The 18,424-nt window shown below is 38.4% G+C and overlaps 1 protein-coding gene across 2 annotated transcripts; it reads right to left on the bottom strand.

The window, feature by feature from the left end:
- Positions 1-5,079: 5,079 nt before the first annotated feature.
- Positions 5,080-15,271, bottom strand: dhcr7 (7-dehydrocholesterol reductase). Of its 2 annotated transcripts, none has more exons than XM_046857360.1 (8): positions 15,155-15,271; positions 13,275-13,385; positions 12,760-12,982; positions 10,391-10,481; positions 8,166-8,379; positions 7,890-8,094; positions 7,188-7,319; positions 5,080-6,086 (listed from the first exon to the last, which is right to left on the bottom strand). In XM_046857360.1, exons 2-8 carry the CDS (start codon positions 13,379-13,381, stop codon positions 5,622-5,624), a joined length of 1,437 nt encoding a protein of 478 aa, XP_046713316.1. In that variant the 5' UTR covers positions 13,382-13,385; positions 15,155-15,271; the 3' UTR covers positions 5,080-5,621. The 2 variants fall into 2 exon arrangements, with proteins under 2 accessions (XP_046713316.1, XP_046713317.1); XM_046857361.1 differs by having other exon boundaries at positions 15,120-15,169.
- Positions 15,272-18,424: the final 3,153 nt, after the last annotated feature.

The following is an 18,424-nucleotide window of genomic DNA, read 5'->3' on the forward strand; positions in this document are numbered from 1 at the left end:
GTGTGTGTGTGTGTGTGTGTGTGTGTGTGTGTGTGTGTGTGTGTGTGTGTGTGTGTGTGTGTGTGTGTTTGTGTGGAGCACACCCTAAATTTGACCCCATGTACATCAAAATGAAGAGACAGCTGATACTTGGCATGACGCATTACAGCCAGGGAATAATGTGTGAACTGGTGTAAAGGAATGTGTGCTGAATGTGTGTGTGTGTGTGTGTGTGTGTGTGTGTGTGTGTGTGTGTGTGTGTGTGTGTGTGTGTGTGTGTGTGTGTGTGTGTGTGTGTGTGGTATATGGCATGTGGTTTGATGCTCAAAGGAAATGGAAATATATCAACTGAAATGTGTGTGTCATGAAGATGTGTATTTAGAGCCTGACTTCTTTACATCATCGCATGAACATTTACCTGCTGCTGTGATCAATGTGATTGTATTACAGATTACTATACAGCCAACAGTAAGTCAACACAGTAACGCTCAGTGCTAGGTACAGAGAGAAACACAATAAAGCAAGGCCATACTTTTCCCTTCACACTCAATTACTCACTATTAAATCACGCATCGTTTATCACAGCCTAACTTTATCCACACCAATATATATCCAAGGGGAACAACTTTGCATTTTTTATAACAAAATGGCATGTTACAATTTTGATTATGTATAATGATCAAAATTATTACCGTATTTTCTGGAATATAACCCGCTACTTTTTCCCCATGCTTTGAACCTCGCGGCTTAAACAATGAAGCGGCTAATATATGGATTTTTCCTGGGTTTTTCCCGGTTTCACAAGCTTCATGCCGCCAAAAAACTGAGCCCCATAACATTAGACCAAAGAAATTGCCGAACGGGTTTAGGTAAACCAATGAAACTCTTTATATTAATTCGCGCTCTCACTGAATCGGGCCGCACCACATCATAAATATGGATGAGGTTCCTCTGACGTTTGACCTGCCGCTCACTCGGACTGTCAACAGGAAATGCAAATCATTGTCACGCTGAAAACAAACGGGCATGAAAAAACTGTGATTTTTAAATGCACGACGATGCCAAAAGAAAAACTTGTTGTGAAAGGAAGAAGGAAAACAGTGAACAATGACTTTCTTGGTAGGCTAATGTATAGCTACAAGCAGTGTAACAGTCACTGTCTTTCATTAAAGCCTGTGTAAAGTTCATTAGTTTCAATGTAGGTATTATTTATGTTCAAAATAAAAATCTTTGTAAAATTCAGTGGATGTGGCTTATATTTGGATGCACTTAATAGTCCGGAAATTACGGTAGATTAAATGCTTCCTCAGATCAATCCTATGGCATTTATTGTTTGACACTTCATTATAAAGAAAAACAAACCATTGCATGTAAGTCACAAAAATCAGATATGTAATGGGATTACAATACAGTTAAAATTATTCTGAGCACATAATATGTAAATTACCACTTACAAAGCAATGGCAAAGTTCATGAATGCATTGGCAGATCAATAATTTTTTTTGTCCAGGGTATTAGGTGGTAACACTGGGAGCGAAGCAGTAATACACCTGGATGAGACACCAGTCCAATGCAGGGCAGTAACCATAAAAGTGAATTATAAAATTGGAATATCGCCACCTAAAGCCATTATACTAATGAAGATCATCGGTTTGCTATTATACCGTATGCCGTTGTAGCTGTTCTCTATGTGTGTATTTGTATTACTGATTTATGTAGGGTGGGTTCAGGATGACCTTCAGGGTCACACTGTCGGGTGTGTTTAGTCTGTCCTGTTCTGATTACCCCCTCCCCCTTTACACCTCCTCATAAAGGAAAGAGAGATGGAAGAAGAGTTAACTCCCCAGACACAGGTGTCATACACCATATAAGAACAAAAGTAAAATAAAGGTGAAGGCGAAAGAAGACATGATGTGTTATTTTGAGCAGACCTAACAGTTTCACTTGCGCAGGGCACAGAAACACCACCCACCAACCTCCACCTGAGTAAATGTTCTCATGCTCTTTGGGAAAACATACTCAGAGTCTGAAAATAGTTGCATCGCAGACCAAACAGTTTATTTGTTTTCAATTCCTCTTTTTCACTTCATTTTTATCGTAAAATATGTGGCAACCTTTAACAATATCCACAAATAGGAAGAAATAGAAAAATATTTTCAGTTTTAGTTTAACTAAACTGCTGCATGCCATAAAAATAGGAAGTATGTGAAGAGAAAACAACAGTGACCTTTGAACAATTATTACAGTACTTTGGTAAAGCATACCAGTTAATGATTTACTCAAACTGGTACTTCAGAGAACCAGGATAGGCACAGAAACCTAGTTTGAATAGTAGATTTATTGTAATTGGAAATTCCTAGATGCAAATGTAATGATTAGCCATATGGATATTGCAATTGGTTTGCATGTTCAGTACATGAAATGTTTTTCTGTAGCTTTCTTTCTGTTTCATCAATCACAATGAGGAATTATACAGTATGCACACTTACACACACACACACACACACACACACACACACACACACACACACACACACACAAAATAAAACATAAGGAACTTACGTGTAGAAACCTAAAACAAAGTGTTTTACAAGTTTACATAACCTGCATAGGTATTTGACCCATTTTGAACTAGTGCACTCTAGTTAGTGGTACAAAAAGCAAAAGAAAGAAAAGAAAGGTGCTTTATACTTGTCTCAATGAAATTCTTTCATCACATATCCAAACAATGTTAGGAGCTGGGGTCAAAGTGCAGGGTCAACCATGATACAGTACCCCTGGATCACTGACAGTCAAGGGCCTTGCTCAGGGTCCCCAAGAGTGGTAGTTTGGCAATACAAAGGCTTGAACCCCCGACCTTCTGATCAGTAACCCAGAAACCCTTAACCAACTGCCTTAGCCTTGTGCTACCACCTCCCCACGGTGGTCTGGACACTCCCACAGCCTGGACACTCCAAAATACTGGACTTTAGAAAACAGTGTTAATTATAACAAATCACATTCAAGTATGAGTTCTTATACAAGCACCTACATTAAATTAACTTAAAGAACCATTTTTTTTCAAGTGCATGTATTACAGTGGTCAGTGTGTGGTACTTCATAGAACCAGGCCAGGCATAGACTGGGAATTTTATTTTGGGGTGAGCCATGAAGACATTGTCTTTGTGTCTGTTTACTCAGTCTGACTACTGCTCTCCATTATTTTCACTAGTGAAATCAATACACATTCATTAAAAAGCCAAAGATATTTAGTATATTATGGCATAATGTGACAAATTCATTAAACTTTGCATTAATGTGTTTTTGTTTTTTGTTTTTCTTGGAAATAGTAAATCAATTCCTCTTCAATTACTGCAAACCACTTACATTCATTTTGCTCAGTCTAGAGTTATCAGTTACTTTTCCATGTTCACTGTGAGCATGAAAAAGCTTTCTGCGTTATAACTAGATATTTTGGTTTTGTTAAATTATTGACATTATTGAACATATTCAGTCAATATGAACAGTCAGTATGATGTGCAGCATGTGTGGTGAGGTGCAGTTTTTCACTCAGAGCACAGCGGGACGCAAGAATAAGTACTTCCACATTGTCTTTAGCAAAGTAGTCACCATGAAATTGCAGGGTGTTGATTTACGATTCAGTCGGTCATGCATTGTAGTGAGCCCACACGTGTTTATTTATAAGAAGAGTGATGGAAGGAGTGTGCGTGTGTGTGAGCGTATGTTTATGTGAAAACTGGGACTCATGCATCATGGTGCATTGCGAGCGTGTGCTTAAGTGCAGAGGTGGAGGTGGAGGTGTGTGTTGTGAGCACATGTGTGGTTCTAAAACCGAATGACTTTTTGGGAAACTTTTCAGTGTTCTTACTTTATGTAAATGTTATTATTATACTAGTATTAATTGTAATTTTTTTTTTATTGTTGCTTGCTCTTATATAAAATATATATAATATAGATCTAGCCATATATATATAGATAGATAGATAGATAGATAGATAGATAGATAGATAGATAGATAGATAGATAGATAGATAGATAGATAGATAGATAGATGACAGAACAATCAATGCATACAGCATAGGATGACAGCGTTGTGTCTCTTCTTTTCCACACTGATATAAGATGTGGAGTTTATAACGTTTTAAATGCAGAACATATCCGCCACCTGCTGGAAACTTCTGCCAAGACTCATTAGCCAGTAAAGGAACTTAGTTACACCAGAATATGTCTGAGTTTAGGGAATTCATGTAGTGGGTCAGACAGTGGTAGATGAAGTACACTATTCCTGACCATAAGGAAAAATTCCTTCTCAAATATTATTCCAGTTAAAGAACACCTTTTACATTTCTAATTACCCCTATACATTAACAATTTTTTACATTTCTAAAGTAAGTGTACAGAAGTACTCGCTTTTTAATGTAAAGTACATATTTATCTAAGTAAAAGTACTGATCTATCATAATTATAGTTTAATAATTACTTCAATATAATGTTACATTCTCCTGTATATCATACTTTTTTAAAAGAGAGAGTATGTCACTGTGTCTATTGTTATGGACACAGATGAGAGGTTGAGAGAACTCAGACTTCATACACCTGGTTTTGAAAAAGTAGTGGTGTTTGAATTTCTGAAACATAGTGGATTATATTACACATTAAAATGTAGTTAGGTAAGTTTCCCAAAAATTAAAATACTCTGATAAAGCTAAGATACTTTCAAAAATAACCAAGTATAGTTGTGAAATAAAAATACTTCCTTACTGTCCACTACTGGATTCAGAATTCAGTAGTATCTAAGAAGTAGAGCATTTAGGTTCTGATAGAGGAAAATAAATCAATGACACCACAGTGTAGTGTGAACTGATGCAGTTACTCTAATAGTAGTATTTTCTAATCGAAGCACATCTTGTCATGCATTACTCCTCTTATATGACAGCAATCTGACAACAAGTACTTTTTATCTGTTTGTAGTTGCATTTACTTTTGTGGAACAACTATGGAACAAAAAAATAATGCAAAAAGAATAATCATAAATAAAATAATCTATAATATTTCTTAAATAAACTGGAATGTTTAACGACAAAAGAATTAAATACTGGAACCTTCAAAACAGTTGAATCTTTATTTGGAATAGAGGATAGTGTCTGGCCTTGACATAATCTTAATCTGTGCATTTTAAAATTGTTCCTGCTGGAAGTGCGTTATATAACAAACCTCTCTAGTAGCTCTAGTAGGATCGGGTAGTTTTGACTCCTTTTAGGGGATATTTAAGAATTCGTACAAAAATCCTTCGTATAAAACATGTAAGTGCCTTTTAAAATGCATAAAATTGCCTACCATTTATACTGAATTATATGTAAAGAACCACATATACATACATACTGTATAACCACAAAACCTTTACAAATTAGTCATAAAAAATGGCAAATATGAGCCAATTTATATCACAGTTTTCTGCATGAACATTAGAAAGCAGGTAAAACCAAATAACACAAAATGAGGTAGAGGTCAACCTGTACTAAATCCAGTCAAGAGAAGTTATTCTGATGGCTACAGAGGGAAATTTCAAAATGAACACAAGAAGAAGCATTCCCATACACAATTCAGCAAAGTCCACTCATTTCAGAGAACTTTTTGTTCTTCTAGAAGATTCCAGGCAGTAGGCGGTAAGGCACTGTGGCCGTGTAGCGTTTCCAGTCCTCACCGTACTTGCTGCTGCAGCGATGCTCATCACGGATACAGCGGTGCAGCAGCAGGATGAACATGTAGACAATGTAGAAGTAGGGCAGCAGGTGCCCGTTGCTGCATGCCATGCAGTAGGCCAAAGAGCCCAGCAGGTCACCAGTGTAGTTAAGGTGACGCGCGGTGCCCCAGAAGCCTGATGTGAGCAGCTTGCTCTTATGAATGCCGCCATTAGCTGAACGATACGAGCACTCAATGAAAGTCGGCTTACTGCCCCAGATTTTGCATTTACCCTGCGTGCGCCGAAACAAGTCCTTCTGATGGTTGGCTGAACGAAAGATGTAGTAGCCAACTAGACCGAGGGCGAGGACAGTGCAAGCATAAGCTGTGGAAAGCTGGACAGGATTATAGACCAGGTACAGGCCCTAAAACAGATAAAAAAGGAGAGTGATCCTCAATATTTTTTACATTAACTTGCATTCTGTTCACTCCTTGCCAACAGATTACCCAGTAGACTGATATTTAAATTCTTAATGGATTTCTCACATATAAGTAATAATTAAAATGCGTAATACTAGTAAATTAAAGCCGCAAGCACATTTCTGAGCTCCCAGAATTGGTGAGCTGCACATCAACCCATGTGCTTTCAGGCAAAAGGATTCAAGAATGATTTGCAGTTTAATTCATGATGTGTATGTACTGTTATAAAATTCTCTGATGATAGAAGCAAAGGTCTAGATGAACAAAATTCGACAGGAGGGGGTCAAATATGTTGTTGATTAAACAAAAAAATTTTTTTTAAACCTTAATCTGAAAATGTGTATTCCAAATTTGTTGACGATTGGACAAATATTTGGTCGGTGTTTCTTAGCTGGTCCACAATCAGTATGCCAAACTATCTTTATAACACAGCTTTTTGGGCTGACAAATACACCCTTAACAGAAGATGAATAAGTTAAGTTAGCATAACAATAGGGTGCCTGCACACTTCAGTTCTTGGCCACAAAATAACATATCATTTGGGACATGCCTGATGACAGGTGTGTGAACAGGTAAGGGCAGAAATATGTGGGGGCTTTCAAAAACTTTTTATGGTTAACGATTTGACATATACTGTATATATTTTGAAAAGCACAGACCTTCCTGCACTGAATATGTTGCTCTTCTGCATGTATCTCAACCAGTAGATGGACAGGAAGTGAAAGCCGGTCCATCATTACAAACTGGATTTCAAAGGCATCTGTTCTTCACATGTGCAAAATCTGCACTTAGCTAACAAGGTTTCAGACTTCTTTGGGCAGAATGAGTGTTTTTACTGCTGGGTTTGTTAAACATTTTTTTTCAGAATGTTTGGACAGTATGAAATGTAAAACTAAAATGTCTTCCATATTCAAAGAAAGTTAAAGAAAAAGAAACCTGAAAATGTTTTGTTTTAGGAATTTCTATTGGAGGCCCGGATATTTTTACCGTAAGCATGTACTGTAATAAGGCTTGCAATTTGTGAAGTGTGTGTATCATTACCATACCTGTAGTGTGTAAAGGAAAGGCAGCCAGACACAGTCGCCCCAGCCCAAGTACCAACCAAAGTGATCGTGGCAAATATCAATCGTTTTTAAATACCAGGCTTCATTCCAGAAGAAATCTAACACGTAAATGGCCTGAGTGGAGAAGAATGCGACATCAGACACAGGGAGTGAATGCCAGTTATTAGATAAAAAAAATATTATAGTATAAATATAATACTGAGTTTTATACACTAATCAGTATTAAAGGAATAATCCTTCAACAAACACAATCTCTATAACAGGGGTAAGAAAAGTCAAAGGCCAACTGGGCCAGAAGAAACATTTAAGGGGTCAGAATACACTCTAGGTACAGAGGTACCGTACATTTTAACTGAGAATCAGTAGCTGAGCTTTTGTGGCCATAAGGTTACTTCTCAATTCTTCTCAATTGAATTCAATAACAGTCCAGAAAATACAGTAATTTGAATTTAGAAGGGAAAACACATGGATCCTAGGGTCAAAATGATGTTTCCTCTGCTCTGACTCTTCTCCTACGATAATATTTATATCCCAAAACTTTGGAAAAGTGTAATTATTCATTAATTTATTTTTAATGTATTAATCTGCTGTAGCAAAGAAATGGCTGAAGATATTTGTTTAAAGTATAACAACTGGCTCTAGAATATAAAGTCGCTACTACCACCTAGAGGACAAAAAGCTCACCTGCAGCACATTGACCAGTATCATTGAGTTGGTTACATAACCATAGAGCTCGTGTTGCTTGGCAGCATAGGACAAATTGATTAAAGTCCAGGCAACAATCCCGGGCCGGCCGTTGAAGAAGAGCTTGAAGTCGAACCATTTTCCAATGCGTGGATTAAACTCAATGCCCATCATGAAGTTGTAAAAAAAGTTTCCTGTGAATTTGCTGCATGACACGAATCGGTCAGTAGGGGGGCATGAGAAACAAGATAACAGATAACAAAAATTTGTTCTTACCAATCCTCTGGGTTGGTGGGGAACAAGTAGGCCTTGATGAAAGCAAACACTGAAACGGTGTAGCCGAGGATGTTGGTGCACCACAGCAGGGGGATCCAGTTGTCAATAAGGATAGTGGGAGAGAACCAGTGGAAATGATAAGCATTGGCTGCCCATAAAGCGTGTGTTATAATCCAGCACTGCAGCCCATTGATCTGATATTTATTAATCAGGCCTGAAAGACAGAAAACAGGATGTGCTTGTAATTTTAACATAGAGTAACGAGACTGGGGGAACGAGATGCTGCGTCACAATGCTTTGGGAATGCCTCCGCATTTGCTCACTCTCTGAATCACATGTAAAATCCGGCCAAATGCAAGGCGTAACGTCATGGGCGGGGAGACGTCCCTCTGAGAACCAGGGTTACATATGTAACCTAGAGTCGTTCTCCTTTTAGGAACTCGAGCTGCGGCACAAAGCTTTGGGAACAAGTGTCCAATCGCGCCACACTGACCAGTCTTTTCCTAGTGTGTGAGAGCACAACCAGAATGCAGGACAGAGGAGCCGGGAGTGGCTCTAAGGTCGAGGTTGTAAAACCTGACGAAGGTCAGCGGCGTGGACCAGCCCACAGCGTTGCAGATGTCCTGGTGTGGAACTCCAGCGGACCAGGCCATAAAGGCCGCCACACTTCGACCTTTCCTTTAAGGGCCATAGCAGACAAACAGCTGCTCTGACTTCCTCCACTGACTCGTCCTGTGGACCTATGCTCGCACTGGACACAGCCGGTTTTGCTTCTCCTGGTCGTGGGTTCGGAAAGGAGGAGGGCAGAATGGCTGCAGCATGACAGGTCGTGGGGGAGCCACAGGCACCTTAGGTATGCACCCTGGTTTAGGGTAAGAAAGGCAGTGGCCATGCCAGGGGCAAACTCCGGGAGAGACGGGGCCACAGAACGAGCCTGTAGGTCCCCGACCCTCTTCAGGGAGGATATTGAAGGAAGGGAAAGCGGTCTTTATAGACAGGTACCTAAGGGCCACCTTGGCCAAGGGCTTGAAGGAGGGCTCATACAGAGCCGCCAGCACAACGGCCAAGTCCCACACAGGCACTCTGGGTCGCATCCCGGTCCTCAGCCTCCGGTCGCTGCACAGGAAACGTGCCTGAGAGAGGAGATCCCTCCTGGGAGGAATTTCCCAAGGAGATCCCTCGAGAAGAGACACCAGGTCCGTTATTCCATGGTCTAAAAATGGTAGGCCCCGGTGTGGAGGCTGTAATATAGGGCGCAAGACAAGCTCAACCAGCTTACTGGTTGTGCAATGCTTATGCTTTTCAACCAGCCAAGCTAATGTAGGGAAGGGCGTGCTTCCCCCAGGTAACGAGCGCTTGACCCAGCAGGTGAGTTAACTGGGTCGAGCGCTCGTTAACGGAGAAGACTCATCCTTCTCTGTGCCTTCTGCTAGATCCGCCTGTGAGCCCTACGACATTCGGCGCCGCTTTGCCTCAGCAAGAGGGAAAGGACTCTTCTCGAAGAGTGCTCTCCGGGAGCGTGCACAGCCATACGGCTACATTGCTAGCAGTTGACTTCCTCGAGAGCCGACTATGCATGCACATGCACTATGCATATCCCCCCCGAATGAAGCAGGGGCAAGAAGGAACACACAGTTGGAATTCTGCTTGCTTTTAAAGCTCATGCCTGCACAGATTTACACAATGCGCTTACCTGAACAAACAGAAGCTAGTGTCGCTCCACTGCTTGCGCATTTAGTAGCTTCCTGGTTGCAACGTCACTCCGCCAGTGACGTCGCACCTTGCCGTTGGCCGAATTTTACACGTGATTTAGAGCGTGAGCAAACGCGGAGGCGTTCCCAAAGCGTTGTGACGCAGCTCGAGTTCCCGAAAGGGAAACTGCATTGTTCTGTACTGTGATTTGCTTTCTTACTGTTTGCGTCTCATTGCTTTTTCCCCTATTTTTGTTTTCTCATGTGACTAATTTCTAAATTCAGTATATGATTTGTCATTGTTTGAAATGCATTATTTATCATTTTCTGATCTATTCCTCACCTCTTAGACACTGTAGTATAATTCATAACAATAATGCCACATTATTTATGTGCTGTAAAATAATACTTTTAAAGAACCAATTAACCAATTAGCCAGTGTTAAAGAGCTAATAAAAAACTAAATCAGTTTCCTCCGCTGCACAATCACAGGTGTGATGATGTGTTTTCCTGAGAACAGTGAATCCTCTGTACCTGCTGGTGTACGAGCTCCTTCCTGCACCCCTCCTACGTAGCCTGGCAGGAATTTATGAATAACATCAGGAATGCAGGTATACAGCACCACCTAGTGAGAGCGGCAGAGTGCACAAGTTAAAAAATAACTGTGGTGTTTCTTTATTACAGTAAAACCCTGTTGTATGAGCAACTAACAGTACGAGCAAACGGAGATACGAGCAACCTTGATCGCAAAATTATACCCTATTTCACGAGCAAATTTCGAAGGCACAAGCAAACCCACGCTGCCGGTCTCCCGTTTTCTGCGGAGGGAAGCATCAGTCGCTTAGTTGATGACGTATCACTCGGTAGCTCTCGTTGTTCAGTGCAGCAACAATATAACTTTTTTTAGTGTTATATTTTTATTTTACTAGAAATCTTGAAAAATGTCTCCCAAGAAAATCAGTGATGGTGCTGCGAAAACGAAAGTAAATAGAATTACCATGGAAACCAAGAAGGTTACGAGCGTGATGGGCGTCTCACACTCGCAATCAACCACTACCAAATGGGTAAGTGTTAAATTATGTTTACATTACGGTAATTTGCGGTGTATTTGTTTGTTAAAATAGGCTACAAATACTTTTTAAGTGCAGAAATAAGCGATCGAATGAGGTTTTGGAACGGATTAAATCACTTTTACATTAATTCCTATGGGGAAAATTTGTTCGAACGTACGAGGAAATGGACCTACGAGCAATTTTCAAGAACGAATTATGCTCGTCCAACGGGGTTTTACTGTATCTTCTGTGGAACTTTTTTTGAAATATTTCTTTCATTAAACAAATCAATGCTTTCTTCTTATGTCCTTGTATTGATTCAATTTACTTCATCTCTTTTTGTTTCAGTCAGTTCCCCAACTCAACCTTTTTTGCTTTGCAGCACTGACCCATTTTGAACATTTAAAAAAATATTTTATTCCATTTTACACAAAACAAAATAGAAAAATGTGTTAGCTACAGAGCAGTCTGTCATGTTTTCCAATAAAAGAGGAAGTGTGATGTTCATACAATTGCTTCCTCTTTTTTCCTCACAAATGCTGCAGTATTGTTACATATGCCCAATGCATCAGCAGCATTTCCCACAATGCTCAGCTAAACAACAAATGTAAAATAAGTCACATGATCTTTTCCAAGCAGCACAATTTACATACAGTACAGACCAAAAGTTTGGACACAGCTTCTCATTCAAAGAGTTTTCTTTATTTTCATGACTATGAAAATTGTAGAGTCATCAAAACTATGAATTAACACATGTGGAATTATATACATAACAAAAAAGTGTGAAACAACTGAAAATATGTCATATTGTAGGTTCTTCAAAGTAGCCACCTTTTGCTTAGATTACTGCTTTGCACACTCTTGGCATTCTCTTGATGCCTACTTTGAGGAACCTACAATATGACATATTTTCAGTTCACTTTTTTGTTATGTATATAATTCCACATGTGTTAATTCATAGTTTTGATGCCTTCAGTGTGACTCTACAATTTTCATAGTCATGAAAATAAAGAAAACTCTTTAAATGAGCAGGTGTGTCCAAACTTTTGGTCTGTACTGTATGTATAATATATATAAACTTTTGGTCTGTACTGTAAATAACCTGGACTCTGAAGTCTTTCACATAGCATTCCACTGGTCACTTTACTCAGCATTTAATAACACTCAACTTTAATGAAAGACTTTTAATTGGCTTCATCCTAGAGGTATTGGGTCAAAGCCTCATGAACTTTTTCTAGTCATCTGTGTTAATAGAAGGTTCATTTTAGAATGTAAAAAAAATCCAGTTCAGTCAGAATACTACCTGCGAAAACACATGGTAAACTGGACTAACTGGTTGACCATTTTCCCAGATATGTGTTGTTAAACAGAAAATAGAAAATGAAAGACTAAGATCATTTCAATCATGCTCAGCATTTGAACAATTGAGACACATAATTAGGAACCACATGGCAATCACCATCTACCAGTTTAATCAACTTAGCCTATGTTTTGTCAGCTGTTTAGCAGGGTGTATACTAAAGTCTTCAAGTAGTCAAAAAAATAGATGTGATGTTCAAATTTTAAAGATTCAATTGTACAAAAGTCAGTGCTGTGAATGGGTCTTATAATCTATAATATTTGTGCTTCTGTACAGATTATAGACTCAAAACACCCTGCTAAAGCTGGACCAATACTCTAAACTAAGAAAAGTTCAAACTTTATTTCAAAACACATAATCTGGTGTAATTACAGTAAAACTAATGGAAAGTTATATGAATGGTGTATGTAAGCTTAGAATTACTGAATGCTACTTCGAGGATAATAAGTATATAATGATATAGCACGCTGTAATTTGTTGTGCATTTTTACCTGGAAAGTGACCCAGGCTGCATAGATTTTGGCAGCGGTCCATGTAAACGAAGGCGCTTTCTTCAAGATGCTCAGTGGACTGGCATCGCCATTGTAAATGTCCAGCAGAACCATGCTGATGGAGCACTGGTACTGATCACATGTCATGATGAAGAAGAAAACAATGAATGGGGCCAGGCACAGCAGCAGAATCACTCCAATCAATGAGAACCAGTCCACCTCCCTGGTGTAGAAATAGATGAAGAAAGTTCAATTTCTTGCAAAAGGCAAACTTCAAAACATCTCATTATTAAAGTGTCACCTTACTACCTAGCTCACTATTTTAAAACATATTAGTCAATAATTAATCTTAATAATTAACTAATTATGAAGTTATGAGTTATTGTCATTTACACCCAAATATGTCTTACATATGCTTAACAAATATTGATTAATATGTGAATATATATATATGAAAAAGTACCATTTTCAGCATTTTGTTTACATTCACCTTTTTCCAATGTTTATGAACTTACCATGCTCTGCCCCATTGGCCCATCTCTGCTTTCTTCCCTTTCTGCCCCACATTGCTGCCACTGCCTCGAGCCTTGTGGCGCTTTCTGACACCCTCTGACGTACCCATGGATCTTTAAGAAAGATCAAAATGACAAAAAAAATACAAAGTCATGTGCTATATATATTTGTGATATGCTTGATTCTGATCTGACACTAAGTACTAATACCGGACTGAAATGCTGGAGCAACTTTAATTAGATTCACAGACATTTATTTGTTTAATACCATGAATGCAATTCACACATGGTCCACATAAATACATGAGACAAGCAGGTTTTCAATTCTTGTATTAGAGTATGCCCTGTCCTTTAAATTATAGTATTTCCATATTTCTATCTTTCTTGATTAAACTAATCAGCTAAGTAACAGCGTTTCCTTTACTGAAGTATGAGGGTTAGCGTATAAATTTGCAGGTTAGAGATGTTCTTCAGGACCAGGGATTGGAACATGTGGCTTGATGTATACCATCACTGTAAGGTTATCCGAACTGGGTTATACTTGATCTATACAGAACTAACCTCTATACCACACCCAGGTAGAACTGAAAACTAAGGTCAAGTGTGCTACATGGACTTGAGACTTAAAGATAACGTTATTTTAAATGCAGTAACATCAGTAATAAAGAACTTGGCCAAAGAGCCTGATAAAGATGGTTAACACCTTTTAAGAGTCATGCAGGAGTACATCTGAAGGTACCTATAATGTCACAAAAGCTAAAATGCATTGATATTTGACACCATCCAGGCAGTGTAGCCAACTTGTGGCTTTTGTAAGAATCCTTAAGTGACTTTAAATGATGTATTTAAAGCATGTCTGAATTTCACCCAATGACCAATTACTGATCACCATTGTTTCTAGTAGTTCTCAATGACCAATCAATTCCGATAATTATTCACATTCAATTACCATTTCACTATTATTCTGAATGACCAATCACTGATCGGCAATCTATTATACAACAAGGCAAATTAATTGTTTAATCTATCTGGCCTGATTGTGTGCATGATTATGTCATGAAAAAGAAAGTAAAAAAGATCAAATCTTTTAGGTGGTTTCCCAGCACAAGAAATTCTTCAGGACAGAGGAGATTGTATGTGCTGTTTTATCATTTAAAAAGACAAGCTGTGTTTTTTAAAGAGAGTAAGACATGTTGGTGATTGAATTACTGTTGGTTGCTGCTATAACAGGAACTAACTTTTCTCATAGACTTTCCACAACTCATAAACCATTAAAAACGTACTGCACCAGCAAGATTTGACATATAATAAGTCAAATAAAAAAAACTTTAGACCATGCTGTTATATGAAAATAATACAGGTTAGGATGGTACATGTGTGCGATCACACCTCATATTGGCTTGTGGCATCACACGTTGAGCATGCATTATGTACTTTCCCTTAAAACATATCTCCAAAACAGCATCTAGGATGTGTTCCCACCTTCCACCTGGTGATCCTGTGATGTAGTGATGTACTATGGAGCAGCTTGACTCTGACCAGGATATAGTGGTTTGTATTATAAGATCTTTCAAAAAGATCTAATTCTGCTTTAATTATTCAGCCTTATAAGCCCATTTTGACTTATGCATGTTCCACAAAGCTCTGCTTTAACACACCTCGCTGAACTCTAAATGCACCACTTATTATCTAATAACATTAACTTCTGTTTTATTTTCTAAATTGATTCACACATACAGTGCGCATCTTCTAACTGTATGTTACGTAAACTGGAAATAAGCACAACGCGAAAGTGCAGCATTAATATTATTACAGTGTATAACATCATATTTTAATAGAAATACTTACTGATTTGTAAAGAAGAAAGAAGAGCACAAGCCTACCTTTAATAAACGATAATCTGCCCAGATGTTATTACAATCGCTAAAAAATGGGATGGGACATGTTCAGAATCCGGACTCCGCCCACATCTTGTGGATGTATTTTGCCCAATCAGGAATACAGTAAAAAATGACATCCGGCAGAGTGATTGGACAGCACGGCCCTGACGCCATAAGCTGATGATAATAGTGAGGGTGAAGAGCTGTGTCTGTGTTCAGAGCGTCACTCTGCGCTAGATTTACGCAGAAAACTCGACTATTGTTTAGAAGAATCACGTTTATAAGAAATATGGAAAAATAATTATCAGTTTGTGTATGTGGTTTCTTTTTCAAAAGTGTATAATTAACAAATATGCAAATAGCTGGAATATCAAAAAATACACTGAAAAAAAGTAATAAAAAATTGAGAATAATATGAACTATTAAACAAAGGTGCAATCAGAGTTTTGAAATACAATCTAAAGTATGTTTCTTTTGATAGGAGGTGTAAAGTCTTTGTCTGATATTTTAGAAAAAAAACTGTTGGGACAACATATTAGATATGTTTCACGAAGATTGATTAGTGTAATATTAATATATGAAATTTAGATTTAATCTTTTTTTTGCAATCAATTTTCAGATTATAATTTCAAGATGTTAAATAGAGGGAAAAGGTCAGACAGAGGCTCGGCTTTGGTGAAGAGGTGCTGGGTGATAAAGCAGATACTGCAGAAGTGATAAGGGAGACATCTAGGAAGGTACTTGGTGTGACATCTGGAAATAGAAAGGAAGTCAAAGAGACATGGTGGTGGAATGAGGAAGTACAGGAAAGTATAAGGAGAAAGAGGTTGGCAAAACAGAACTGGGATCGACTGAGAGATGAGAAAAGTAGGCAGGAGTACAAGGAGTTACGTCAGCAGGTGAAGAGGGATGTGACTAAAGCAAAGGAAAAGACATTTAAGGAGTTGTATGAGATAAGGATTTGTACCGACTGGCCAGGCAGATGAACTGAGCTGGGAAGGATGTGCTACAAAGTAAAGCAATAAAAGATGTAGATGGAAATGTGTTGACTAGTGAGAAGAGTGTGTTGAGAAGATGGAGGGAGTATTTTGAGCAGCTGATGAATAAGGAAAATGAGAGAGAGAAGGTTGGATGATGTTGAGATGGTGAAGCAAGAAGTGGATAGGATTAGTAAAGAGGAAGTAAGAGTAGCTATTAAGAGGATGAGGAGTTGAAGCATTGAGATGTTTAGGAGAGATGGCAGTGAAGCTTTTAACAAGAATGTTTACAAGATTTTTTTACAAGCATTTACAAATGCATTACAAGCATTTCACTGCATGTTGTACCCTGTATGTATGTGTATGTGACAAATAAAATTTAATTTGATTTGATTTGATTTTGGAAGATGAGAGGATGCCTCAGGAATGGAGAAGGAGTGTGCTGGTACCGATTTTTAAGAATAAGGGAGATGTGCACACCTGCAATAACTACAGTGGAATAAAGTTGATCAGTCACACCATGAAGTTATGGGAAAGAGTAGTGGAAGCCAGGCTGAGTGTTGACCATCTGTGAGCAACAGTATGGTTTTATGCCAAGAAGAGCACTACAGGTGCAATATTGGCTTTGAGAAAGTTACTGGAGAAGAATAGAGAAGGTCAGAAGGAGTTGCATTGTGTGTTTGTGAATTTAGAGAAAGCATACAACAAGGTGCAGAAAGGAGTTGTGGTATAGTATGAGGAAGTCTGGTGTTGCAGAGAAGTATGTGAGGGTGCTGAAGGACATGTATAAGGAGAGTGTAAAAGCAGTGATGTGTGCAGTACGAATGACTGACTGGTTAAGGTGGAGGTTGGATTGCATCAAGGATCAGCATTGAGCCCTTTCCTGTTTGCAGTGGTGATGGACAGGTTGACAGACAAGGTCAGACATTAGTCTCCATAGACTATGATGTTTGAGAATGATATTGTGATTTGTGTTGAGAGTAGGGATCAGGTTGAGAAGAGCCTGGAAAGTTGGAGGTACTGTAGGTGTGAATGAGAGTAAGGGCAGTGGAATGGTGCGGTTGCAAGGAAAAGAGGTGGTGAAGTTGGATGAGTTTAAGTACCTCCTGTCAACTGTGCAAAGTAATGGAAAGTGTGTTAGAGAAGTGAAGAAAAGAGTACAGGCAGGGTGGAGTGGGTGGAGAAGAGTGGAAGGAGTGATTTGTGATAGTAGGGTATCTACAAGAGCAAGGGAGTGAGAACGTGTTGACAAGAGTGAAAGGGAAAGTTTATAGGACTGTGGTGAGACCTGCTATGTTGTATGGTTTAGAGAAAGTGGCATTGAGTAAAAGACAGGAGGTGGAGCTGGAGGTAGCAGAGTTAAAGATGCTGAGATATCCATTGAGAGTTATGAGGATAAACAGGATTAGAAATTAGTTTATAATGTAGGATGTTTCGGAGACAAAGTGAGAGAGACCAGATTGAGATGGTTTGGAGGGACATGGGGTATATCAGTAGGAAAATGCTGAGGATGGACCCACCAGGAAGAAGGTAAAGATGAAGGCCAAGGAGGAGGTTTATGGATGTGATGAGGGAAGACATGCAGGTAGTCTGCTGTGGCGACTCCTAATGGGAGCAGTTGAAAGAAGAAGATTTCAAGATATTTTCTTGTACCAATAAAATTTGTTTTTAAATTATATGCATTATATGCATTTTTGTTGTTTGACAGTAGTGTAAAATGGCATATAGTAGTGGAATATTTTAGCAAATATGTAAACTTATAGCAAATACAAACAGTGGCAGCTTCCATTTCTTTTTTGTTAGAATTTTATATTCATTAGGAATAAACCTACAGGTACTAATTTCATTTAAAATGTATATTTGTAATCTTTTTATTTCTGAAAAGCTGCTTTGACACAAGACTTTGTTAAAAGAGATATATAAATAGTCTGACTAAATGAATATTGAATTGAATTGTATGTAAATTTTCGTTTTTATTATATATTTATTTAATGAATATTTATTAAATGAAATTCAAAACAATAGCTGCAGGAGTTTGTTGTTGTCAGTTCAAAAGCTTACGTTATTTTTATAACGTATATTATTTTATTTTAATTTCTTTAACTGTGACTCTTGTATTATGTGTTAAATAACTGCGCCTCGAGCCTTTTTTTTATTGTTTGAACCTTATAATACTTTTGTCCTTCTTGATTTTATATATCTTACTCAATACAATAAACATTCATATCGGTGTCCCTGAAACAATTATTTTCTGCATACTGGGAACAAGGCGGATGGGCGGAGATTACAAACCGGA

This window comes from Silurus meridionalis, chromosome 9 (genome assembly GCF_014805685.1).
Source record: "Silurus meridionalis isolate SWU-2019-XX chromosome 9, ASM1480568v1, whole genome shotgun sequence".
NCBI classification, from domain to species: Eukaryota; Metazoa; Chordata; class Actinopteri; order Siluriformes; family Siluridae; genus Silurus; species Silurus meridionalis.

Coding starts and splice junctions, on each gene's coding strand:
- dhcr7 (XM_046857360.1), bottom strand. CDS start 13,381: ATGGGTACGTCAGAGGGTGTCAGAAAGCGCCACAAGGCTCGAGGCAGT. Junction 10,482..12,759: donor CAGCCTGGGTCACTTTCCAG/GTAAAAATGCAC, acceptor CGCTCTCACTAG/GTGGTGCTGTATACCTGCAT. Junction 6,087..7,187: donor CTTTCCTTTACACACTACAG/GTATGGTAATGA, acceptor TATCTGTTTTAG/GGCCTGTACCTGGTCTATAA.